Raw genomic sequence first — 23,282 nt, 5'->3', positions numbered from 1 at the left:
CTCCGCCCCCCCTCCCGCCCGGCGCGGCGCCGGCCAATGGGAGCGCGAGGCGGCGGCGTTTGAAAGCGCCGCGCGGGGGGCGGGGCACCAACGGCCGCCGAGGGAGGGCGCGGCGGGCCCGTCATGGCGCACAAACAGATCTACTACTCCGACAAGTACGACGATGAGGAGTTTGAGTACCGGTACGCAGCGGGGAGGGGTCGCGGTAGCGTCTGCTTGATGAGGAGGCAGGGGTGTCGGTTAAGGTTTGCTGCGGTGAGGGAGGGAAATGCCGCGGTGGGGTGGAGCGGCGATTAACGGCCCGCGAGTGGGGGAGGGCGGCGGTGGGCGAGTCGCGGCTCCCTGGTGGAGCGAGAGGGGAATTGCGCCGGTAACGCGAGGGATGCCTGTGAGGGCTCTGTGTCGGGTCACGGCGCAGCTCTCCGGTAGGGAATGTCCGTTCTGGGGAACGGGGGGCTCTCGGGGGTGCCCCGGTGCTGACTGCGAGGTGCGGCGCTACAGGCACGTGATGCTGCCCAAGGACATCGCCAAGCTGGTGCCCAAGACCCACCTGCTGTCGGAGTCGGAGTGGCGGAACCTGGGGGTGCAGCAGAGCCAGGGCTGGGTCCACTACATGATCCACGAGCCAGGTGAGCGCCGCGGGGCAGCGGGTGGCGCCCACGGGGCCCGGCCTGACCCTCTCTTTTGCCCCGCAGAGCCCCACATCCTGCTCTTCCGACGGCCACTGCCGAAGAAGCCGGAAAAGTGAGTGGCCCCTGGTCTGCCGAAGCTCCCAGTCCTTCCACGTTGAGACAACACCTTCCTCCTCCTTCTCCTCGGCATTTCTCGGGGCCTTCACCCCGTGACCCTCGACGCTGCCTGTGCGTCGTTTTGACTGCTCGGCCCGGGTTCCGGAGGCCCTTCCCGTTGCGATGCCTCCAAAATTTTAATAAAGTGATGTTTGGGAGCCGTGTGTCTGCAGTGCCGGGGGAGGTGGGTGCACGGTGAAGGGGTCCCGGTACCGCGGAGCCTGTGTCCGGGGGTTCCCGAGGAGGCTCCCCGGGGTCTGGGGGGTGGGGAAGAGAGAGCCTCCCCGCGCCCACCGGAGAGGGGGCCGCACACGCCCCGGCCCGGCGGGCACGGCCGTGGAGGCGGAGCTGCACCGGCACCCCCCTGTGCCCGCCGCTGCGATGGTTCCGTCCCCGCAGGTCCCGCCTCTCGGCCAATGGGAGCTGGCGGGGCGGCGTGACGGACGTGCGGGCCGGCCCGTGAGCGAGCGGGGCGGTGCCGCGGGGCGCGCGGCTGCCCGGGCGGGCCCATGTGGCGGGTGTTGCGAGTGCGGGGCCCGCTGCGCGCCGCCGCCTGGCGCCCCATGGCCGCTTCGGGCCCGGCAGCGGCGGCCCGGGGATCCGCCAGCACCGCCGGCATCATTGTCATCGGCGACGAGATTCTCAAGGTGCGGCCGGGGGTGGGCCTGGGCTGCGGGCGTGGGGCGGACTGGGGCCTGCGCCTGGCGTCGGGGCGCCCCGCCGTCATGGGCGCCTCCGTTCCCCTCAGGGCTACACGCAGGATACAAACTCCTTCTTCATGTGCCGGCGGCTGCGTGCTCTCGGCGTGAGTGTCGCCCGCATCTCCGTGGTCCCCGATGACGTGGAGGCCATCGCCAGTGAGGTGGCCGCCTTTGCTGCTCGCTTCACCTACGTGCTGACCTCCGGGGGCATCGGCCCCACGCACGACGATGTGACCTTCGAGGCCGTGGCTAAGGCCTTTGGGGAGAGGGTCGTGCTCCACCCCGAGCTGGTGGCGCTGGTGCGCGAGTTCTTTGGCAAGACGGAGGTGCAGTGCCCTGAGATGAAGCTGGCTCGCGTCCCCGAGTCCTCTCGCCTCAACTACGGCACAGACGGGCACACCGGCAGCACCTTCAAGTACCCGCTGGTCAGTGTGCGCAATGTCTACATCTTCCCCGGCATCCCGGCACTGATGGAGCGTGCCCTGGATGGCCTCGCTCACCTCTTTCGCAGCAAGCGGACCCACTTCCACTCCCGCACCATCTACGTGGTGTCCGATGAGATGGTCATCACGCCGCTGCTGGACAGGGCTGATGCCACCTTCCGGGGCCGCGTCAGCTTGGGCTCATACCCAGACTGGACCAGCAATTACTACCGTGTGAAGCTGACCCTGGACTCGGAGTCAGAGCAGGACCTGGAGGAAGCGTATTGCTTCTTGATGAGGGAGCTGCCAGCGGGTGTTGTGGTGCCGTTGGTGACAGACTGTGTCTCTCCGGCAGCTGTGGAGGTTTATGGCCTGGCTGAGTCAGGTACTGGGGGGAGGTGCTGCAGCACAGCTCCGTGCTTCCATGCTTCTCCCGTGCAGCCTTGCAGGGCTGGGGCAGTGGGAACACCAGCCTGGGAGCAGAGCTTGCCTCTCGTGGTGTGCTGGGAGGCTTGAGGCCTGTTGCAGCTGCAGTGGGCTTCATCCCATGCAGGTGGGAATGGGACCTGTAACCTCAGCTAGGGCTGGTGGTGGCAGGGTCTGAGAGCACAGTGTGCAGCAGCAGCTGCAGTGCCACAGTTCAGCGACCTCATGATCCCTGTTGCATTGTGGCCCAGATCTCTGGGTTGAACAAGCTCTTGGCTCTGGTACCAGCAGTGGCTCTGCTGTGTGGATGGATATGAGATGTATCCAGAGGGTGAAGTGCCTTAGGCCCTGGGGCCATGCTAAGGGAACATGAGCTGGGCAGGCACCAACTGTCCTGTCCTGGCAGGCTCGGCCTTGGGGCAGAAGGTGGCAGCAGCCCTGCGAACAATCGAGGAGGCTTTGGACCGGTACAGCCTGGTCCAGCTCTGCGTGGGCTTCAACGGGGGCAAGGACTGCACAGCCCTGCTGCACCTCGTCCACGCTGCTGTGCAGAGGTACCCACACATGGGGCTCCAGGCTGGGGCAAGGCTGAGCGGTCCTGCAGACCCTGGCCAGGGCTCTGGGGCTCTTGCTTGCTCCACCCTAGGGGAACGAGTGGATTCCTGGGGTCCAGCTGGTTGGGTCTGGATGCTGCCTTGCCTCCAGTTGCCATCGGTGTGAGTACAGCTGCACTGGGTCTCTCTGCAGGCGGTTCCCAGCGAGGCAGGAGAGGCTGCAGGTGCTCTACATTCGCATTGTGTCCCCATTCCCTGAAATGGAGCAGTTCATTCAGACAACAGTCCAGAGGTAGGAGGCAGAGTGGGGTGGGCTGCTGCCTGGAGGCTGTGCAGTGTTTGCAGCCCGCAGACAGCTGCCCACCCTGCCTGGAGGCTGTGCAGTGTTGCTTGCAGCCCGCAGACAGCTGCCCACCCTGCCTGCACAGGTACGGGGTCCAGCTCTGCACTGTGGAGGGCTCCATCCGGGAGGCGCTGGCCCAACTGAAGGAGCAGCAGCCACAGCTGGAGGCTGTCCTGATGGGAACACGGCGGACGGACCCCTACTCACGCACCCTGACCCCCATGTGTGTGACAGACCCCAGCTGGCCCCCTTACATGCGGGTGAACCCCTTGCTGGTACGTGGCCTTCACCTGTTTTGGGGCTGGAGCTGTTGCCACAGGGCCTGGCAGGGGGACCTGACCGGCCTGGGAACCAGCAGTGATCCACCCCCATCCTGGACAGCTTCTCTCACAATTCTCACTCTCCCAGAGTATTTACTGCCCCTCTGGGCAGCCGTGGGTGCCCCTTGCTGCAGTGAGGCTGCTGGGTGCTGTTGGGCAGGGCTTCTTCTTGCCTGCCGGGGGGTTGCTGGGAGGGGCAGTGGTGCTCTGATGACCATCTAGCTCTCCCAGGTGCTCTCCAGGAAGGTCTGGCTTGCTCCCCTGGGAGGCAAGGGAGCAGCCTTTTGCCTCTGCCTCAATCCCTGCCCAATTCTGCCTGCAGGACTGGAGCTACCGGGACATCTGGGAGTTCCTGCGCAAGCTCTTTGTCCCCTACTGTATCCTCTATGACAAGGGGTGAGTGCCCAGGGCTGCCCTTCTCACGTGCACAGCCAGTGGCCCTGGGTGCAGTCCTGCAGCTGCTGCTTCTTTCCACAGCTACACGTCCCTGGGGAGCATGACCAACACACAGAAGAACCCAGCCCTGTGCTATACCGATGCTCAGGGCCGGGAGAGCTACCGGCCTGCCTACGAGCTGGAAAATGAGGAAGAAGAGCGCACCTCTCGCCAGTGAAGGCCGTGCTCTGGGAGCCTCCACTGGAATGCTGCTGGGAGTGACACTGAATAAAGCTGCTGCCTGTCAGCACTAAATAAACCTGCTGCAGTCTGCACTGCACTGGCACGTGGTCTTGTTGAGCCCTGAGGGCTCCACGGGGGCAGGAAGGAACAAAAGGGTCCCCAGGTTGTACCCCTCCCTGCACCCACCATTGTAGGAGTTTTGGAAATGTGGAGAATGTAGCAGGTTCCAGTGCTTGCCAGGGCCCCGCATGTCAGCACTGCTGCTTCTCCCACCGTGGCAGATCCTGCTGATTCCTCATGGGCCATGCACCTCTTCTGGAGCATGGCAGCCTGTCTACAGGGTGCTCCCCAGCAAGTGGCACGTGTGCAGGCACTGGCACTGCCAGCACCCACTGCCACCTCCCTTGGGCTGCGCCTGGGCTCCTGGATGCTGCGGCTTCTGTGGAAGTGCATCTACCTCCTTCTCTGCAGCTGCTGCATCCGTGAGCTGCTGGACTAGGGAAGGCCCCCCCAGTGTTGCAGGACCCCATCAGCCCCTGCCTGCCCTGGTGCTTTGGGTGAGTGATCTGCCTGCAGCTTGGCTTGACACAGTGCTTGGAACGTGACGGGGCCTGGCTGTGGTGTTTGGGGTGACAGAAGCCAGCCATGGTGCTCCTGGAGTGAAAAGGGCCTGGCCATGGTGTTTGAGGGGAGACAGCCTGGCTGTGGCAATTCTGGGGGTTAAGAGGGTGTGGCCTTGGTACTGGTCAGTGGGTTGTTACCCCTGTGCCTCTCTCCCCAGGACTATGCTTGTTGCCCTGTGCTGATGGAGTTGATGGACCTCTGGCACTGAGACTCTGCTCCAGCTTGCACTCCCCCCGATCAGAGACCCCAATAAACCTGAGCAGCACCTGACTGGCTGCATCTGTTTGGGCAGAGCTCTGGGAATGTGTGTGTGTGTGTCCCCAAACTTTCTGATCCTAGCCCTGGGTAGCACTAAGGCACTCCAGTACACCCCTTGCCCTTGTCCAGGACTGAGGGTCCCACGTCCCTTGGGGCCAAGGGGCAAGAGTGGGGAGCTGGGGTTCTGCCTGCATCTCCTGTCTGCTCCCCCACTCCTGGCCATTTCCTGTTCCAGTCTGTGGGAAACAGCTAGAGCAAAATATCCCCAATGGAGCTGCAGCACAGATCGTGGCTGGTGGCACCAGAGTGTGGCTGTGGGTCTGTGAGCCTACCCTGCCCCATTGCTGCCTGTGCTGGTGGTGCCTGGCCCCAGCACAGGGGAAGCTCTGCATGCCCCATCCTCGGCAGCAGCAGTGGCGCCAGCGTGGCCTCCCTTATCTCGGCGGGAAGTCAGGAGCAGGAAGCCTGGCCTGGCGCGGGATAAGGGTCCCGTTTACATTAGCTCCTTTGTTGTGGAGCAGGCTCCCACCCTCACCCACTGCCCGCGGGGGGGCCCTGGCCGGGTCAAGAACTGAGGGGCTACAGGAACCCTTGCCTGAGATCACACTAGGGGCTTAGGTGGTTCTTGCAATGGTCCCTGTAAGGACACGAGTAGGGATGGGGTCTGCCAAGACAGTGCCCTGCCGCTGTGCCTCATTGCTTCCCCCTGCTCAGATCAGCTGCTCAGCTGGACCCTGCCCTGTGGTTGTGCACTGGTGTCTGTGGGGCTTTCTGGGCTCCTGGCTGTGCCCACTGCCTTGGTAGCATGGTACTACCAGGTGGGCATCCCTGACCACTGGAGCCCATGGATCTCGTGCCTGCCATGTCCTGGTGTGGTGGCCCTGACGTGGTGGCCCTGGCGGTGGCTTAGCTCCAGGGCTGGCTGGGATGAGGGAAATCAATGAATTCCCCAAACGGGAAGGTCCGGGGGAGGGGAGAGTGTCCCAGCACAGGAAAAAGTCCAGGCAGTGACGTGTGACGGGCAGAGCAGTGCCGGCTGCCCTGAGAGCACAGCCCCATGCAGTGCCCTGGAGCCTCTCACCCACCTCCGCCACCCACCGTGAGTGAGACCCTCTTCTGCAGGGACCCCTTTCCCAGCCCCGTGATGGGGGGTGAGAGGGGAGTGGGTGGGTGCTATGGGCAGGAGCATGTGGACCCCTGCCCTCGCTGTCTGAGCACAGGCAGGTTCCCAGCAGTGAGGGTTGTTTTTGGGCTCATGTCTGATGTGACCTTGTGGCCAGTACGCCTTGGAGCGGCACTGTGCCCTCAGGGTGGGGATGACAGCAGCAAATCCAGGCAAAGTCGCCTTGCCAGGGATCTGGGCGGACACGGGAAGATGCACAGGGTCCCCACTGGGACCCCCTGGAGGCACAGCCCTCGGAGGGCACGGGAGGTGATGCCTGTCTCCATCCTGCAGGTGGTCCCCACGGCCACCCCATGTTCCGTTCACGCCGTGCTGGGCTGGTGCGGAGGCTGTGGCGGCAGCGCTGTGCAGCAGCCAGCGCCGAGGACGGCCCCAGTGCCCTCAAACCAGCGGTGCATGCCCTCTTCAAGAAGCTGAAGGATGAGGAGCTGGAGCTGCTGGTGCAGGTGGTGGAGAGCCGGGGCGCCTGGGAGTCCGGCTGCGTTTTGGCACCACGGGGGGACCCACGAGGGGTCAAGCAGGGACTGCCCCCTCAAGTCCTGCTCTGTCGCCTCTTCCGCTGGCCTGACCTCCACCAGTCCCATGAGCTCAAGCACCTCTGCTACTGCACTGGGGGCCAGGGGGCCTGTGGGGACTTGGCTGTGCTGTGCTGCAACCCCCATCATTTCAGCCGCCTGGCTGTACCTGGTGAGTCTGGCAGCAACACTGGAGGCTGCCTCGCCCACCCAGGCTCTGACCCTGCTCTCTGGGGCTGGCTCAGGGGCTCCAGTGGGCTTGGGAGGGGGGGCAGGATGCACTGCCAGCCTCTTATTTCCTTTTCTCTCCCCTGCAGAAACCCCACCACCCCCATACTTGAAGGCATCCTGGGGTTCCTCATGGCCAGATGAGACCCAGCTCATGGAGTTCAGCTACAACGGTGGGGACTGGTGCGGTAAGATGGACCCACCGCACTCCACAACCCTCTGCCACACCCAGCAGGCAGGAGGGCACTGGGCAGGGCTGAACCCCTGAGTCAGAAGCAGAGATTGGAGGGGACAGAACATGAAAATCAGGGAATGGAGCCAGCAGTCACTCCCAGCAGGAGGAAAAGACTCTGACAGGGGATGAGGGTTCCTGCTGGGGGAGCAGTGTGGGCCCAGACGCCCCCCCGCCACTGAAGCTCCTGTTATTTTTGGCAGCGCCAGGCTCCCTGCTGGAGGAAGCGCTGCCTATGGGGACACACACAATGTGCCTTGACGCACACAGCCCCAGCTCCTGCCTGGCTGCTGGCCACAGAGGCCACCAGCTGCCACTGCCCCACCTTCCCCTGCACTCAGGGACCAGCCCCCCTCCCAGCCCTCCCCCAGCCCTTCAGCACGGCACTTGGGGATTGGGAACAGCTCCAGCGGCTCACACCCAGCGCAGGACTCTGTGCTGAGGCATCCCTGGTGCACCACGTCCATCTCTCTGTCCTCATACGCCCTCTGTGCCCACTCCCCTTGGCCCGTGCAGCTGCTTGGCTTACTCATGTCCTGGTGGTGACAGCTCTGCTCTCCCCTGCCAGACACCAGTCTCTCATGGAGCACCATCCAGGACGGCTGTTGGTGCAAACTGGCGTACTGGGAGTACCGGACGCGCGTGGGCCGCCTCTACGCCGTGCACGAGGCATCAGTGAACGTCTTCTGCGAGCTGCCGTGGGGCAGTGGCTTCTGCCTGGCCCAGCTGCCTGCCGCCTACCGCAGCTGCGCTGTCCGGCGGGCACGGGGCAAGATTGGCCGGGGGCTGCTGCTGAGCCAGGAGCCGGGGGGCGTCTGGGCGTACAACCGCAGCGAGCACCCCATCTTCGTCAGCTCGCCCACCCTGAGCCCCCCTGGTGCCTGCAGGCTCACTGTCCTCAAGGTGCTGCCTGGCTACTCGGCAAAGGTGTTCGATTATGAGCGGGCAGGGGACAGAGGGGGCTGGCAGCTACCTGGGGAGGGACCCTGTGACCCCCACAGTATCCGCATCAGCTTTGCCAAGGGCTGGGGACCCTGCTACTCCCGGCAGTTCATCACCTCTTGCCCATGCTGGCTTGAGGTCCTGCTGAACCAGCCACGCTGAGGCTGGGGCTGGTGGGGGGTGCCAGGGAGCTCCCCAAAAGCAGATTCACAAGCTGGGGGGCCCTTCTACTGTTCCTCAGCCTGTGTCTTCCAGGGCTGTGTTGCAGCAGGATCATCCTGGCTCTGGGGACTCTCTGCCTCAGTGCTAACTGGATGCAATGCCCCCCTTGCATGGGTCACCACCTTGCCAGCACCTGATTCCCCCAGCCATGGGGCTCTCAGTGACGCAGGGCACTATTTAAAGTCTTTTAAATAATTTTATTATTTTAATGTTCAAGTTTATATTAATTTATCTATTTTTGTAAAAAAAGCAAAGCATGAGGCAGGAGTCCCCATTGTCAGGGCCAGGCCTGGGGGGTGGCAGCCAGGGCCGGTGGGGACAGGGGGAGCAGGAGAGAAGGGAGTGGGGAGGAGGAGGGAGCTGTGGGCCTAGGTATCACTGCAGACAAGAGTGAGCTGGTATGGCTGGGGGGTGGGGCAGGTGAGCACAGCTGGAGTGTGGGGCAGGTTAGAGCATCTGGATAGGTGTGGGGCAGGTTAGAGCATCTGGATAGGTGTGAGGCAGGTGGAATGGGGGGGGCAGGTGAGCCCCCGTGGGTGGGGATTGCTTCAGGCATATCCAAGCTAGGTCCCAGGCCCGGGGGAGTCCTTCAACCGTTCTGGCAGCATGGGGGAGCCCCGAGCAAGTGCAGCCGAGGGGATCCCGGATTGCCCGAGTCGTGTCTGCTGTTCTTAACCTAAATAAACGGTGCCACCGGCACCAAGAGACCCCGTGTCCCTGCGCGCATCGGTGCCGCCCACGGGGCTCGGCTGCGGGAACCAGCAGTGCCCTCTGCAGGCAGCTGCCGCGGGCCGCGATGACCACCCGGTCCTTCCTGCCACGCCGCCGGCCCGGCTGAGCCCGCGGCCCCCGCCCGGCCCGCTCTTGGCCCCGCCGGGAGAGGTGAGTGCGGCCGCGCCGTCGGCGTTGCCTCGGGGGAAGCGGGAGAGAGACACCGCGGGCACGGCCGCGGGCAGCGGCGGAGCGCAGCGGCTGTGGCGAACCGAGGGGACGGGCGGGGAGCGATGGATCCGGGGGTCGGTGGCAGCCGAGCGGAGGGTGAGGCAGTTCCGCGAGTTCCCCCCTCCGCCCCGCGGAAGCCCCGAGCCTGGCGGGCCGTTATCCTCCACGGGGATGCAGGTGCACGGTCAGAGGGACGGAGCCGGCGGGAGCGAAGCGGGTGGCTGACCGAGGCGCGGCGGCAGGTGCCCGGTACCGGGGCCTGGCGAAGGGGTCCCGTTCTCGGCCCCGGCGCGGTGTCCCGGCGCGGCCCCCCCGCCCACTGACATAACGTCTGCGCGGGGCCGTGTTTGCCTTGGCAGCCCCGGAGCGGCGGTGGCTCCTCACACTTTCCGCTAGCGCCGGGCAGTGGCCGCGCTCGGAGCCAGGCGCGGGGGGGCCGGGGTGAGCCGAGGTGAGCCCCGGGGCCGCCGCTGCCTCCCCGAGCCGGCAGCGGCCAAACAGGTTGCGCGGGGCCCGCGCCCAGGCACCTGCGAAGGAGCCACCCCGCCCCGCTCCAGCGTGCCGAGAACCGGGGGCTGCTCCCTGCGCCGCGCCCCCGCCTGCCCGGCACCCCGCGGTGCCACGTTCTCCGTGTCAGCTCTCCATACCCCCGTGCCCGGTACTCCAGTATCCCGGTGCCCGCTCCTTGGTGCCCGGTTCCCCGAGCCCGGCTCTCCACCCCCCGTACTTCACCCTACACACGGTTTCCCGTGCCCGGCACTCGAAACTCTCCCTCGGTGCACACTTCTCGGTTCTTACCCCCCCATGCCCGGTTCCCCGCCTCCCGTGTTCGCGGGGCGGAGCGGGCAGTGCCGTGCCGGCCCCGGCACTCGGCGGCCGCAGCGGGCGGGGCGCGCTCGGCGCCTGGCACCGCACTCGTTGCCGGTGGGGGCCGCAGCGGGGCCGTCTCGTGCTCTCCGGCCCGGGCCGGGGCCGACCCCCGCCGATCCCGTTAACCTGCCCTGACTCAGCCGCCCCCCCCGCGCACCCCGGTCCCGGGGCCCGCGAGACCCCCGCCCGCCCGAGGGGGTGGGGCGGGGCTGATGGGCGGGGCACCCCACCAATGGGACGCGTGACCGCCGGCGCGCTGCCCAATGAGGAGCCGGGGGCGGGCGCTTCCTGGAGCCCCGGCGGCGGCGGCGGCGGCGGCGGCGGCGGCGGCAGTGCCGGGGGGCGGGCGGGGCGCGGCCACGGCAGGTGAAGGCGGAGGCGGGGCCGCGGCTCCGGGACCGGTCTGTGGCTCGGGTGGGGTGCGCAGGTGAGCGGCAGTGGGTGGGAGCGGACAGACCCACCCGCGGGGGTTGCGCAGAGCTACCGACCCACCGGCAGCGGGATCGGGACCGGGGACCGGTGCGGCGACCGCTTTTGCCGCCCGGTTGCGGTGAGTCGCGTTGATTTGGGATGCTGCGGGCAGCGGGTGGGCACGGTTGGCGTGCGGATCACTGCACAACCCCTCTGTCCCCGCCCGCCGCCGGAGCCGGTGGACACGTCGCCCGTGGGGCGGGGGGTGTCACTCGTGGGCTATTCTCGGTCCCTGCGCACGGGGCTGCGGGAAATCTGTGACATCGGCAGGTCTCCGCTGCGTGTCGGGGCGGCTGCCAAGGCTCCGCTGTGGTCCTGTCGCGGTGCTGCTCCATGCAGCCAGAGTCCCCCGCAGGTCTCCCACGGGTGACCGGGTGCTGCCATCCCCCCTTCCTAACCTGGTGAGCAGCTTGGCGGCATGCCTGGTGCACCGGGTAGGGACGGCACCGTTGCAGGAAGAAGGCAACTCGGGGAGCCCCTTCTGCACCGGTGTTGGTAGAGTTGGAGGGTATCCCAGTGTCCCAGCACGCTGTGCCACGCTGGTGAGCCCCGGCCCTGGCCCACTGGCAGCAGCAGTGGGTGCCTCGGCTTGGCTGTGCAGTGGTCCCCCGGGATCGGTGTCACGGTAGCACCTGCCAAGCACCGGTGGACTCTGCCCCGTGCGCCCAGCCCTGCCGTACCTGTCCTCGTCCCCCTGGCTGGCTGCCCCCGGCCGCTGTTTGCCCGGGGCGGGGTGCGGTATTTACCCTCCCGCCGGAGCAGATCCACGTCTTGGGCCACAGCCGCCCTCGATCCGTGGGTGCGTTCACTTGGCGAGGGGACACAGTGCCAGTTTTGTCGTGGGGTGAGTGGCACCGTGCCTCGGTTTCCCGCAGCACAGCCGGGCTGGTAGGAGCGGGGAGCAGCCTGGGGTCCCCGCACCGCCGGAGGCACACGGCAGCGGCTCAAGGCTTCGGTGGTGATGCTGGTGCTGGTGCGGAGGGAGGGACTGGGCTCAGCAACTTAAACTGGGTGAATGGAGAAAGGGAAACTCTGGCGCAGCAGAGAGCGTGGAGCAGTAGGGCCAGGAGCGTCTATGCCGGGGATGGGTGCAGAGGTGAGCACAGGGAGGTGACAGGTGTGTGTGAGGGGGCATATCCGTATCGGGTCCTGGGGACCCTCGGAGACCCCCTGCCTGGCACAGGCTGCCCCCAGCGCTGCGGCGCGGAGCCCGGGGCTGTGGCACTCGGCTGTGCCAGCTGCTGCCGTGCACCCTCAGTGCACACGTGGCACGGGCACGACCGGCCTGAGCGCACGGGGGCGGGAGGGGCACGGCGGGGCTGCGGCACCGGCCGAGCCCCCGCTGCCCCCCGGCCCTCCGGGGCTGGCTGCTGCCCCGTGCGCGAAGCAGGAACTTCTCCTTCAGGGCAGGCAGAGGATGATGAAACCGGGGAGAAATCTCTCCTGGCAGCGTGTGGGCTGCTGGCGGGAGCCCCCGGGAGCCGCGTTCCCCCTGCGCCGCCGCCGCTGCCTTCCCATGGTAACCCCACGGCGGAGCAGGCAGGGTGCCGGTGGGAGCGGCCGCCCCGTCTGCAGGGCTGGCGCCCGCCTGGCTCCCCGTGGCAGCGCTGGCGTCCCTGCCGTGCCCCGAGAGCTGCATGTCCACACCCCAGCAAGCCCCAGGGCGGTCAGAGGACTTGGCGAGGGACTGGGCTGAGACCCGTCAAACTCGCTTGGTGCCAGGAAGATGGCGCTTGGGTAGCCATGCAGGCAGGGGAGGTGGTGGGGCCGGGGCTGTGGCCGGTGACCTTCAGTGTACCCGGGCATACTGCGTGCCCAGGGCTGGGGAGCTCGGCTGACGTGCAGGATGGTGCAGTGGGAGCGTGGTGCCTGGGTGACTGTATCCCCAGAGCCAGTGGCATGACCTGATGGAGCCCTGGGCAGGCAGGGGGACCAGCCCCGGTGAGGGAAAATGAAAGCAGGTGATGCGGAAGGAGAAGTAGGTCAGGCGAGCTCTGGCCTCTCCCGGCAGCCTTGGTTGCACTGCATGCTCCACTCTGCCCAGCTGTCTCTGCCGTGTCCCCAGGCCCTGTGGGCAGCAGCTGGAGTGGGGAGTGGCTAAGGGGGTCCTGCCACCGGTGTCTCAGGCAAGGTGGATGCCAGGCACTGCCTACACCGAACACCAGCAGGGTGGAGAATGTGGCTGTGCTGGCTGACATTTGTTTGGTACGGTGACACCCCAGCAGTTTTGCTTTGATTCCCCTCCCCTGGGCAACCATCAGGGCACAGGGCTTGGCCATAGCAAAGGTTCACAGGAGCATTGTCAGCCCCACTGCTGTGCCAAGGAAGAGAAGGGAAGAGACCCTTGTGCCCTGCTTGGGTGGCACAAGGCAGCTCCCCTAGGTGGGCCCTGGGGACAGCCCATGGCCCACAGAGGGGCTCCACAGGGGCCGCCCGTGCCTGCTGCGCTGTGCAGCCGTGGGGCATTGCCCTGCCCTTGCTGCAGGGCTGGCTGGGGTCTCCTCAGCGGCGCTGTGTGGGTTGGAGTGGCTGTGGCGGGCACGGCCTCACTGTCAGTGCTGTGTGGGCTCGGGGGGGCCGGGGGGGATTAGAATCGCCTGCCCCCCTTCCCTCCCCGGGATCAGCCGTGGGCAGCGGGGAGCTGGCAGCAGGCAGCTGCCGTGGGGGCGGAAGCCAGGCTATTTTGGAGGGTGTGCAGGGGGGGCTGTGGGCTGGCACTGTCCTTGCCAGGTGACCCCACCAGGACCAGCACCACCCTGGTGCCAGGATGGAGCACTGGGGGCCAGCCTGTGCCACTGGTGATGCTCAGTCCTGAGGTGCTGTGAGGACATGAACCCTGCATATTGAGCAGGAGGTGCCACCAGCTGGGGGGGCCCTTTGGGGCCCTGCAGCACAGTGGGACCCAGGGGGTCTGGCTGCCCTCCAAGGGGTTCCCGTGACTGTGCTACAGGGCCAGCAACTCCAGAGCCAGCTCACCCTGGGGCCAGCAAGCAGGCCCAGCTGTAGGTGAGCCTGCCTGTCCCAGGCTGGTGGCTCCCTTCCTTCCTTCCTCCCTTCCTTCCTCCCTTCCTTCCTCCTTTCCTTCCTCCTTTCCCTCCTCCCTTCCCTCCTCCCTTCCCTCCTCCCTTCCCTCCTCCCTTCCCTCCTCCTTTCCTTCCTCCCTTCCTTCCCTTCCTTCCTTCCTTCCCTTCCTTCCTCCCTTCCTTCCCTCCCTTCCTTCCTTCCCTCCCTTCCTCCCTCCCTTCCTTCCTCCCTTTCTTCCTCCCTTCCTTCCTTCCCTTCCTTCCTTCCCTTCCTCCCTCCCTTCCCCATTGCATGTTTCTGCCTGTGCCAATGTGCCACCTTGGCACATTGGGATGTCCAGAGGTGACACACAGAGGCCACATGGCACACCATGCCCTGGCAGGTCAGGGTGCTGCTGTCAGGATGTGATGCAGGAATTGGGGTTGCCCATCCTGGGATTGAGGCCATGTCCCCTCAGTGGTGACACTGGTCAGAGTGACACCGGCCAAGGCAAGGGTGGAGCTTGGAGGAGGATGGATGGATGGATGAATGGATGGATGGATGAATGGATGGATGGATGAATGGATGGATGGACGGACGGACGGACTGATGGCCCCAAAGGCCAGCACCTCCCCACCTGACCCCCCCCAGCCCGATGCCCCCCAGCCAGGGCGAGCAGCAGTTTGTGGCCAGCGCCTGGGTGGTTGCAACACCCCCAGGGTGGGGGGGCCACGGTGACTCACCCCATCCTGGCCACCAGTAGGAACCCTGACTCAGGGCTGCGTGCCCATGCCGTGCCATGCCCCTCCCTGCCCGCCTCGCCCACCTTATCTCCCGCCCTTAGCACCTGGCACACCTGGGCCAGGGGGGACTGGCGCCATTCCCCTCCTTTATGGGGAACAAAGGGCAGGGGAAGGGTTGGCAGCAGGTGCCACAGCCCTCCTCCTTCCCTCTTGTCCTCTCTCCCTCTCACAAATGCTGTCCAGAGCTGTGCCCTGTTTTGTGCCCCGCACTGGGGCAGCCTGGAGCATTGTGCTGGTGTGCTGGGCAGTGCTGCCCACACCTCTGTGCAGGCTGCGTGCTGCCTGCGCTCCGGGCACCGGGCAGCTCGTGGTACCACGGCTGGCTCCTGCCCAGGAGAGGAGGGAGAGGTGATGGGAGAGGTGGGATACCACGGAGGGCACACTGGTGATGCCCCTCTGCCCATCTCCACTGCCTGCCCAGGGGCTCTTGCACAACCCAGCTCCTTCCGTCAGCATTGCTGGGGCTGGGCTGAGGCCCTTTGCTGTCCTGCTGCTGTGGGGCTCTTCCCCTTTCTGCCTGGCCTGCTACAGACGGCCCCAGCACCGGAGCCAGTCCGGGCCATGCCAGGGTGCTGCGGTGCAGGTGCCCCTGACCGGTCTGGCGTGGGTTGCCTGGGCGGGTGCTGGTGCTGGTGGTGGGGTGTGGGGCGCGCTCTCCGGGCTGCTAATTGCTGTTTAGCTGGGGACACAGAGGGTGTAATTATGGGGGGATTGCATGAACCTGCAGCCTGGCCAGGGAGCCCACGAGTGCCCCTGCCCAGGGAGTGGAGGGGATCAGGCAGCACAGTCCAGCTGGGCCGTCCCTGCTTCCCACATTCCCCGTGGGATCTCAGGAACCTGCTCCGAGGGGAGAGCAGGACAGGAATCCATAGGACCGGGGGGTGGCTCCAGGCTGGCCGGGCAGGCTGCAGCATGCTGCACCGAGCCCTGCCCTGCTCCCGCCGAGCACAGGCGCCCTGGCAGCCTGGCTGGGCTGGCCGTGGCCAGTGGCGAGCACCCAGCGCCCTGCCTTGGGGCAGAGGAGAAGGTGAGGGCCTGTGTGATGCTGCGGCATGGGGGGAGGCAGGGGCAGATGGTTTGGAGACGATGTTGGTGGCAGGGAAGGCATACTTAGGGTACGGGGTGCCTGTCCTGACAGAGCTGTGAGTTTTCTCCCGTGGGAGTGGGCCAGGGGATGCCCCCTGCCCGGTTCCGGGTTGGCACCCATGGCGCAGCACCGGCCGCAAAGAGTTAATGCCGTGTGTGTTCTGGGAAGCGGGGCTGGGAGGTGCGTGACCCGGGGTGTGGGCGTCGACTCCTTTTGAGGTGGGATCCTGAGCTCAAGTGCAGCAGGGAGCGGGGCCAAGTTCACACAGCACCCTGCCTTCCCCTCCCTGCCACTCACGGCCGCCAGCCGGGCCACGACGCAGCGCCGAGCCACGCCAGGACACGGGGCAGGTGAGCTGCACACCCACCCACCCACCCTGCCATCGCTGCTGGTATGGCAGAGGAAGCTGCCAGGGTGGTGGGAACCCAGTGTGGTACCTCTGGACACTGGGAGATCTGGGCCAGCTGCTTCAGCGCCAGCAGGCTGCGGGATGTTGTTGTTGCCTGAGCCCACACCGTGCTTACTGCTGATGGGGTAGGGTGGGATGGGATGGGACGAGACAGGATGGGACGAGTGGCGAGATCTGGGTCACTTTGGTTTGGCGGAGCAGGGCCCACACCCTGCAGTGGCAATGCCAGGCAGCTGCATGTGGCAGTGGGGTAGGTTTTGGCAGCAGGAGGGGGCCAGGATGCCAGCACAGTGCCAGCAGGCTGGGTGGGCGGCATGAGGACTTTGCTTCTTGTCCCTGCCAGAGATGCCAGGGGTGGCTCTGGCAACACCACTGGTCCTGCTCCACCGTGACAGGGATGCCTCTGTGGCAGCTGTCGTGCCGGGCTGGCGCTGGCCCTGGGTGCAGTGCTGGCCGGGCGCTGAGGCAGCGTGGGCCATGGTGCTCCAGCCCCCTTCTCGGTGCTGATGGCTAATGTCCCATGCCTGCACAGCTCACACCTCTGGGTGAGCTGGCCACTTTCAGGGGGCCTGGGCAGTGCCATGGGGCTCGCTCTCAGCGCTGTGTGGGGGACACACAACGGGGTGGGGGACTGTTTATCCTCTTTCATCTCCAAACCATTTTCTTTTGTCTCCACTTGTTCTTTTCTTCTTTCAAAGAGCAGTGCTGCTCTCCCCACTTCCTCCAGCAATGGGACCCCTGGCATGTGCTTGCTACAGGGTCAGCAGCTGAGCCAGACCCCGGGCACCACCTTCCCTGCTGGGCAGACAGAGGGGCTGCACAGCCCCTGCCCTGCAGCCACACTGCCCTCCACACTGTGGCCATGGGCACCAGGGCCATTGCTGCTCCCAGCTGGCTTCAGGCAGTGGCAGGGTGGGGGGCTTGCACAGCCCGGACTCCTGGGTCCATGTCCTAGATCCCAAAGGATGAGGGGCCCCACGGGGTGAGGGGCCGGGGTGACACCGCACTGCGCTCCCCTTCCGGGGTGACTCATTCTCCCCAGTGGGGCTGTGAAGTCCCTCGACAGCATTTGTGACTCTTGTGACCGAAAGCAGGGGCACTTGGCAGCAGCCCAGGGTGGGGACTGTGCTCCCCAGGACCTCTGCCCTCCTTCGGCAGAGGAGATCCCCCCTAGACACCACTTTCCACCTCACACCTCCCACCGTCCCCAGGCCGGGCCCAGTGCTCAGCGCAGGCTGGCGTTGTGCCCTCACCGAGGGCGCCGTCCCTGCTTGGTGGCATGGGACACGGCCTGTCCCTGTGCAGGACGGGTGCTGCAGGGCCCACCCCGCTGCCCAAGGCTCTGCCTGGGGGGCTGGACCCTGGGATGGAGGGAGCTGGCGCGTGGGTAGAGCCTGGCCGTGGTTCTGCAGGCAGCCTGGGCTGGCAGAGGGATGTCAGGGTGACCCGGGCAGACATTGTTCCTGCTGCCACCCGCCCCACATGGAGCCAGCTCAGCATGGGGAGCGACTCCCCCTTTCCTTTCCTCAGTCCCGTTCGCTGCTTCAGCTGAAATGTGCCACGGCATTGACGTAACCAAGAAAGCTCTGCCATGGCGGGGACATGGGCACCGCTGCCTGCTGCCTCCCAGCCATCATCTTCAGCACCCGCCAGGGAATGCTGGGGGCCCGGGGGCGGCTCCAGTCCCCTCACACCTCATCCTCTGCCATTTCCTTATCACTGCGGTGATCTCCTCGACGGCAGCACCCGCTCAGCATGTGACTTCGCTCCAGTGAGGAGGATGTGGGGGGGCGGGGGGGTGTCAGCAAAGGAGCCGTAAGGGGCGGTTTGGTGCGATGGAAAATCCCCCTCCTGTCACCGGCACCTCGCCCCCACCCTGCCCCAGCCCTGCAGCTACGTCTGCTGCTGGCACGAATCCCGAGGCTGCTCACAGGGGTCCCAGCTCCCTTCCCAGACCTCTGCTGGTGATGTCTGTGACATTGGCAGGACCGAGGCTGTGTCCATCTGCCCTGGGACATGGTGAGGCTGGTGTCGGTGGCCGTCCCTCAGAGCACCCTGCCACCTGCTGGGATATGACAGGGTCTCAGCTGCTGCCCTGTGCCCAGACACCCCCATAGGCACGTGCCAGTGGGTGCCATCGGTCTTCTGAGTGGCCTGTGCCCAGGTGTCTTGTGGGGTTGGAGGTGCTGTGGGGACAGAAGGGAGGCTGTCCTGGTGCCATCACTGGGGGAGGCAGTGTTGGAGGACATGGTGCCACTCTATCCTGTGACTATTGCCTGTGACAGCCCTGGGGGTCTGCGGGGCTCTGGCCCACCCTTGGCAGGTGCCCCATCCCTATCATCCCTCTCCAGCTGCCCAAGCTGTGGCATGGGGTACTTGCCCCCCGGTTTAATCCTGCCCCTGCAGCTAATCCTACATAATCCCACTGGGGGCTGTCACTGCCTGTTGGCTCCCAGGGCCCTGATGGTTTAATCACCCCTAATCCGATCACCCCCACCTCGGCAGGCAGAGGGGACCTGCACCGGTGGTGGGATGTGCTCCTGCCGAGGAGGGGGGCTTGGCCATGGGTGCTGGCGCCAGCATCCCAGGCGGTCGGCACTGCCTGGCTCCCAGTTTCAGGGGCGGCTGCTGCCTGCTGTGCCGGTCGGGCCTGCTTGGCAGCGGCTGGGGCGGCTCCGCAGCCGGTTGCTCCGGGGCCGTTCCCACTGCCTGCCGAGGCAGCCCCAGCTGGCAGCCGCCCAAGCGCAGGGAGCGGCCGGCTTGGGGATGGGCCCCTGTGCCGGGGGCCGTCGCCCGCGCCGCCCCTCCATGGGCAAGAGGGGGCACGTCCCCCACGCCCGCCTGCCGACGGCACAGTGTGGTTTGGCACGGCGTGGTGGGTTTGGGGTGGATGGGCCTGGCATGGCTCAGCATTGCTTGGCATGGCTTGGCGATGGCCAGTGCCACACGCCACTGTCCACCGTGGCTTGACTTGGCATGGCATAACTCTGGCGGAACTGAGAGCTGCAGCCCAGAGCTGGTATCCACCTCTGCCTCCCCCATGCTGCAGTTGCTCGACTCCCGTTCCGCTGTCACCCAGCGGTGCCCGTGTCACCCAGCAGCCTGGCTGGCCGCAAGGGCCATAGCCAGGCACGGTGTCGCAGGGCAGGTTGAAGCCCTGGAGCTGCCACTGCTGCCTGCACCCTGCCTGCAGGTTGTGAGGGTCATGGGCTCCCCCTTCCCACCCGTGCTGGCTCCACAGGAACGCGTGGGTCCCTGGTGGTGCACCATGGGCACCACAGTGGGAGCGTGAGCAGTGTTGGGTTTAGGGCTGAGGCCAAGCTCTGCCAGCTGCAGCGTGGGAAAGGCCTGACTGGCGCAGGCTGGGCTTGGCTGGGCGAGGAGTGGCCCCAGGCTGGGGCACAGGGGGAGGGAGGGAGGGAGGGGGCCCAGTCCCGACCAGGAGCGGGGGCAGGAACCGGTGGCACAGGTGCTGATCCTAATCTGCCGTGGCAGGAAGTGTGGCCCCTGTTCCCAGCCCAGCTGGGCTCCACGGGGCGGCCCCCGGCCCTCGGGGTGCTCTTCCCAGCGCTCGCCCGCCCACCCGTGCCTGCTGCCAGCGAGGCCCATGTTCCCAGGACGGGGTTGCTGGGAGCCAGTGGCTGCGCCTGGCCGTGGCAGCGGGCTGGGGGGATTGTGGGTGGGCTGGCGCAGGAAGTGCTGCACCTCGGTGCTGTTCAAAGGCACCATGCTGAGATTTCTCCCTTTGCTGTGGCGCTGCGGGCGGCTGGGTGCTGGTGGCAGTGGAGGAAGCGTGGAGGCCTGTGGTGGGGGGCCTGCACCCGCCAACCTTTACACAGCATGGAGGGAACTGAGGGCAGACTGTGGGCCCCAAGCCTGCCCCAGTTTAGTGTCCTGCTGAAACCCCAGTGTCACCCAGTATGTACAGGGAGGGTTCCTTGTCCTCTGGCTTCGTGACAGCGATGCTCTAGCTGCAGTGGTTCTTCCAAGTGCTCTCTCCCCGCTTGTGCCTCCATCAGTCAGGCAGCATCCTATCCTTCCTGCAGGTGAGGACGATGGCCAGCCCAGAGGACGACCTCATCGGCATCCCCTTCCCTGAGCACAGCAGCGAGCTGCTGAGCTGCCTGAACGAGCAGCGGCAGCTGGGGCTGCTCTGCGACGTCACCATCAAGACGCAGGGGCTGGAGTACCGCACCCACCGCGCCGTCCTGGCCGCCTCCAGCCGCTACTTCAAGAAGCTCTTCGCAGGGCCGGGGCCGGGGCAGGAGGTCTGTGAGCTGGACTTTGTGGGGCCAGAGGCACTGGGTGCGCTGCTGGAGTTCGCTTACACGGCCACGCTGACCATAAGCAGCGCCAACATGGGCGAGGTGCTGCGTGCCGCCCGGCTGCTGGAGATCCCCTGTGTCATCGCTGCCTGCGTGGAGATCCTGCAGGGCAGCGGGCTGGAGGCACCCGGCCCCGATGACGGCGACTGCGAACGTGCCCGCCGCTACCTGGAGGCTTTCTCCACCCTCCCCGAGGGTGAGGTGCCTGCCCCGCCACCCCCCCGCCCCACGCCCCGCCGCAGCAAGAAGACCCGCAAGTTCCTGCAAGCCCGCGGTGCCCAGCTCAACAACCACGCCGAGGAGCCGCCCGCAGAGGCTGAGGGCTCCGGCAGCCCTCCGCCGCCCTCCCAGCTGCCCTCGCCCCCTCTGCCTGAGGGGCTGTCCCTGCCCTATGACAGCTTTGAGCTGCCTGAAGAGGAGGAGCTGCCCCCACACCCCTTCCCCTTCCCCTACCAGCCCCCCTTGTCCCCTGAGGAGGCAGCTTCTGACGACGATGCCATCGACCCTGACCTGATGGCGTATCTGGGCTCTCTGCACCACGAGTCGCTGGCGCCTGGGCTGGATAGCCCTGACAAGCTGGTGCGCAAGCGCCGCTCACAGATGCCCCAGGAGTGCCCCGTCTGCCACAAGGTCATCCATGGGGCCGGCAAGCTGCCTCGCCACATGCGCACGCACACGGGCGAGAAGCCCTTCGCCTGCCAGGTCTGCGGAGTCCGATTCACACGGTGAGTACTGCTGGACGGACTCTCCCCGTCTGGCATGTGCCAAATGACATCCCCTGTGGCACTCCCCCTGCCACAGGCCTGGCGTGGTTCATGGAGTTTTCTGCATCCCCTGAGTGCTGCCGGACCAAACTGGGGTACCTGATGGCAATACAGCAAAGCACCCCTCTGCCAATCCTGCCAGTGCAGTGCACATTTAGAGGGTCTTCTGCACCCCATGAGTGCTCTGGACCAACACAGGGTACCAAATGGCATTCTCCATGGCACACCCTGCAAGTTCTGCTGTGGTGCAGTGGGGTTATGGGGTCTTCTGCACTTCATGAATGCTGCTGGACTGACCTGAGGTACCCAGTAGCATCCCTTGTCGTGTCCCTCTGCCATACCTACTGGTGCAGTCAGGTCAGTGGGGTGTTCTGCACTCTGTGAGTGCTGCCAGGTCAACCAAGGCCTGGTACCTGATGGTACCCATAACACTTCATCTGTCAGCCCCAGCATGGTTGTGGTGCAGGTCCAGGGGAGTCTTCTGCACTATGTAAGCACTGCCAGAGCAGCCCGGGGTAGCCAGCAGCATCCCCCCTGCGAGGAGCCAGCTGCATCTCAGCCATGCAGCTGTACAATGGTCCCCTGCCCCGCCAAGCACCCAGACCCCTGGGTGCCCCACAGAGCATCCCTGCTCTCAGGCTTTCAGCACCGTTGCTGTCCCCACTGGGGCTGGATGCTATGTTGGCTAATCAATGCCAATATCTCCCTGTGTGTCCCAACTCCAGGAACGACAAACTGAAGATCCATATGCGGAAGCACACAGGTGAGCGGCCCTACTCCTGCCAGCACTGCAGTGCCCGCTTCCTGCACAGCTATGACCTGAAGAACCACATGCACCTGCACACAGGCGCCCGGCCCTACGAGTGCTACCTCTGCCACAAGGCCTTCGCCAAGGACGACCACCTCCAGCGGCACCTCAAGGGCCAGAACTGCCTGGAGGTGCGGACCCGCCGCCGCCGCCGCGACGAGCCGCCCCCGCCGCCCGCGGGGCCCCCGGGCCTCGACCTCTCCAACGGGCGGCTGGAGGGGCTGCGCCTCTCCATTGCCCGCTACTGGGCTCCAGGGCAGCCCGAGGAGGAGGAAGAGGAGCCGGAGGGTGAGGAAGGGCCGCAGCCAGATGGCACTGTGCCGGTGGAGATGGCATAGAGGCGATGCAACGGCAGGTGTCGTGCCGTTCCATGCTGAGCTGTGCCGTGCCCACTGGGGTTTCTGTTCCTGTTTTTCCCGTCACGGTTCATTCCTGGTTATGCAAAGGGGGAAATTCCCCTCGGCCGATTTGCACAAGGGGGTGGGGGGCCCTTACCACCCCCCACCGTGCCCGGGCCCACCTGGTCATGCCCAGGCGGGTGATGGGGGGACTGGGACTTAGATGTCCCCCCACCAAACCCCTCGTGGATGCCAGGACCAGGCAGGGGCATCCATGGACCAAGGCCCCCCTCCCCAGGTGGGGAGAGCCCCCCCACCCTCTCCAGTGAGGGAGGGGGGGGCACTGCCCTACGCTGTGCATAGCTTGTCCCCACCTCCCCACTCCGAGCAGCCCCTCCCCGGCGAGCCCCCCTCGCCCCTGCACTCCCGGCTGCTTTCTCTTGGTTGCACTATTCGGGTGAGCCCACCCGGGTGCGGGGCAGCCCCGGCCCCCCCCCGGACCCTTCCCCCTTCCGAAATCCCCCGGCCCTGTGGGACCCTGCCCTTCCCTGGGGTGGCCGGGCCCCCACGGTCACCCCTCTGTCCTTTGCACATGCCCCCCGCAGGGCGCAGCCTCCCCGGGGGTGGAGGGGACCGGCACTATTTGTCTACAATAAGAGTTTTATCTATATTTAAAAAGATGATGTAATATATTCCCCCTCACAGCCCCTCCGCTGCCAACCACCAGCGCTGCCCGGCATCCACATCTGCCATGGGGTGCCGGGAGGGGTGATGGGGCCGGGGGGGGCTCTGCTCCCGTCATGGCTTTAAAGTGCCTTATGGTGAACTTGAACCTTTTCGGCTACTTGAACCTCTCTGGTGTCAGGAACCAAACAAACCACGGGCGGGCGGCCCCCGCCCCGCCGGGCCGCCTCTGCCTGTCTGTACGTCTGTGTTTGTTTTTTTGTTTTTGTTTTTTTTTTTTAAACGAAGGCTGCTTGGTAATAAACGGAGAAGCAGGGACTTCTCTCGCGTCCGGCTGTCTGTCCATTCTGCATCCCCACCCTGGAGCAGCTCGGGACTGGGGACACTGTGGGGATGGGGACA

The 23,282-nt window shown here is 66.0% G+C and overlaps 4 protein-coding genes across 11 annotated transcripts; all 4 read left to right on the top strand.

The window, feature by feature from the left end:
- Nucleotides 1-23: 23 nt before the first annotated feature.
- Nucleotides 24-960, top strand: CKS1B (CDC28 protein kinase regulatory subunit 1B). Of its 2 annotated transcripts, NM_001112807.1 has the most exon segments (3): nucleotides 100-182; nucleotides 502-629; nucleotides 696-960. In NM_001112807.1, coding segments are annotated over 3 exon segments (240 nt in total). In that variant the 5' UTR covers nucleotides 100-123; the 3' UTR covers nucleotides 749-960.
- A 322-nt stretch (nucleotides 961-1,282) lies between these two features.
- On the top strand, nucleotides 1,283-4,264 carry FLAD1 (flavin adenine dinucleotide synthetase 1). Of its 2 annotated transcripts, XM_041721080.2 has the most exons (7): nucleotides 1,283-1,435; nucleotides 1,537-2,296; nucleotides 2,744-2,891; nucleotides 3,085-3,183; nucleotides 3,320-3,509; nucleotides 3,877-3,950; nucleotides 4,032-4,264. In XM_041721080.2, the coding sequence occupies exons 1-7, from the start codon at nucleotides 1,298-1,300 to the stop codon at nucleotides 4,165-4,167; spliced, it is 1,545 nt and encodes a 514-aa protein (XP_041577014.2). In that variant the 5' UTR covers nucleotides 1,283-1,297; the 3' UTR covers nucleotides 4,168-4,264. The 2 variants fall into 2 exon arrangements, with proteins under 2 accessions (XP_041577014.2, XP_072774629.1); XM_072918528.1 differs by lacking the exon at nucleotides 3,320-3,509.
- Nucleotides 4,265-6,037: 1,773 nt separating this feature from the next.
- LOC105758838 (mothers against decapentaplegic homolog 6) lies at nucleotides 6,038-9,084 on the top strand. 2 transcript variants are annotated; one of them, XM_030291429.4, is made up of 4 exons: nucleotides 6,038-6,153; nucleotides 6,511-6,924; nucleotides 7,070-7,153; nucleotides 7,781-9,084. In XM_030291429.4, exons 2-4 carry the CDS (start codon nucleotides 6,531-6,533, stop codon nucleotides 8,314-8,316), a joined length of 1,014 nt encoding a protein of 337 aa, XP_030147289.4. In that variant the 5' UTR covers nucleotides 6,038-6,153; nucleotides 6,511-6,530; the 3' UTR covers nucleotides 8,317-9,084. The 2 variants fall into 2 exon arrangements, with proteins under 2 accessions (XP_030147289.4, XP_012426287.5); XM_012570833.5 differs by having other exon boundaries at nucleotides 7,070-7,168.
- An 86-nt stretch (nucleotides 9,085-9,170) lies between these two features.
- ZBTB7B (zinc finger and BTB domain containing 7B) lies at nucleotides 9,171-23,198 on the top strand. 5 transcript variants are annotated; one of them, XM_072918529.1, is made up of 3 exons: nucleotides 9,171-9,258; nucleotides 20,008-21,011; nucleotides 21,776-23,198. In XM_072918529.1, exons 2-3 carry the CDS (start codon nucleotides 20,017-20,019, stop codon nucleotides 22,194-22,196), a joined length of 1,416 nt encoding a protein of 471 aa, XP_072774630.1. In that variant the 5' UTR covers nucleotides 9,171-9,258; nucleotides 20,008-20,016; the 3' UTR covers nucleotides 22,197-23,198. The 5 variants fall into 5 exon arrangements, with proteins under 5 accessions (XP_072774630.1, XP_030147564.1, XP_030147565.1 ...); XM_030291704.4 differs by lacking the exon at nucleotides 9,171-9,258 and adding an exon at nucleotides 10,156-10,615; XM_030291705.4 differs by lacking the exon at nucleotides 9,171-9,258 and adding an exon at nucleotides 10,657-10,738.
- The last annotated feature ends 84 nt before the right edge of the window (nucleotides 23,199-23,282 follow it).

Source organism: Taeniopygia guttata, chromosome 25, assembly GCF_048771995.1.
Source record: "Taeniopygia guttata chromosome 25, bTaeGut7.mat, whole genome shotgun sequence".
Lineage (NCBI taxonomy): Eukaryota > Metazoa > Chordata > Aves > Passeriformes > Estrildidae > Taeniopygia > Taeniopygia guttata.
Note: the sequence above shows the minus strand (reverse complement) of the source record. Positions and strands in the feature narration are given on the sequence as shown.

Excerpts from the sequence above, each read along its gene's own strand:
- FLAD1 (XM_041721080.2), top strand. The coding sequence starts at position 1,298 with ATGTGGCGGGTGTTGCGAGTGCGGGGCCCGCTGCGCGCCGCCGCCTGG. Across the intron at positions 2,892-3,084 it reads GTCCACGCTGCTGTGCAGAG|GCGGTTCCCAGCGAGGCAGG; the intron begins GTACCCACACAT and ends GTCTCTCTGCAG. Across the intron at positions 3,951-4,031 it reads TGTATCCTCTATGACAAGGG|CTACACGTCCCTGGGGAGCA; the intron begins GTGAGTGCCCAG and ends TTCTTTCCACAG.
- ZBTB7B (XM_072918529.1), top strand. The coding sequence starts at position 20,017 with ATGGCCAGCCCAGAGGACGACCTCATCGGCATCCCCTTCCCTGAGCAC. Across the intron at positions 21,012-21,775 it reads TGCGGAGTCCGATTCACACG|GAACGACAAACTGAAGATCC; the intron begins GTGAGTACTGCT and ends TCCCAACTCCAG.
- LOC105758838 (XM_012570833.5), top strand. The coding sequence starts at position 6,531 with ATGTTCCGTTCACGCCGTGCTGGGCTGGTGCGGAGGCTGTGGCGGCAG. Across the intron at positions 6,925-7,069 it reads CAGCCGCCTGGCTGTACCTG|AAACCCCACCACCCCCATAC; the intron begins GTGAGTCTGGCA and ends TCTCCCCTGCAG. Across the intron at positions 7,169-7,780 it reads CAACGGTGGGGACTGGTGCG|ACACCAGTCTCTCATGGAGC; the intron begins GTAAGATGGACC and ends CTCCCCTGCCAG.
- CKS1B (XM_030291133.4), top strand. The coding sequence starts at position 124 with ATGGCGCACAAACAGATCTACTACTCCGACAAGTACGACGATGAGGAG. Across the intron at positions 183-501 it reads GATGAGGAGTTTGAGTACCG|GCACGTGATGCTGCCCAAGG; the intron begins GTACGCAGCGGG and ends GCGGCGCTACAG.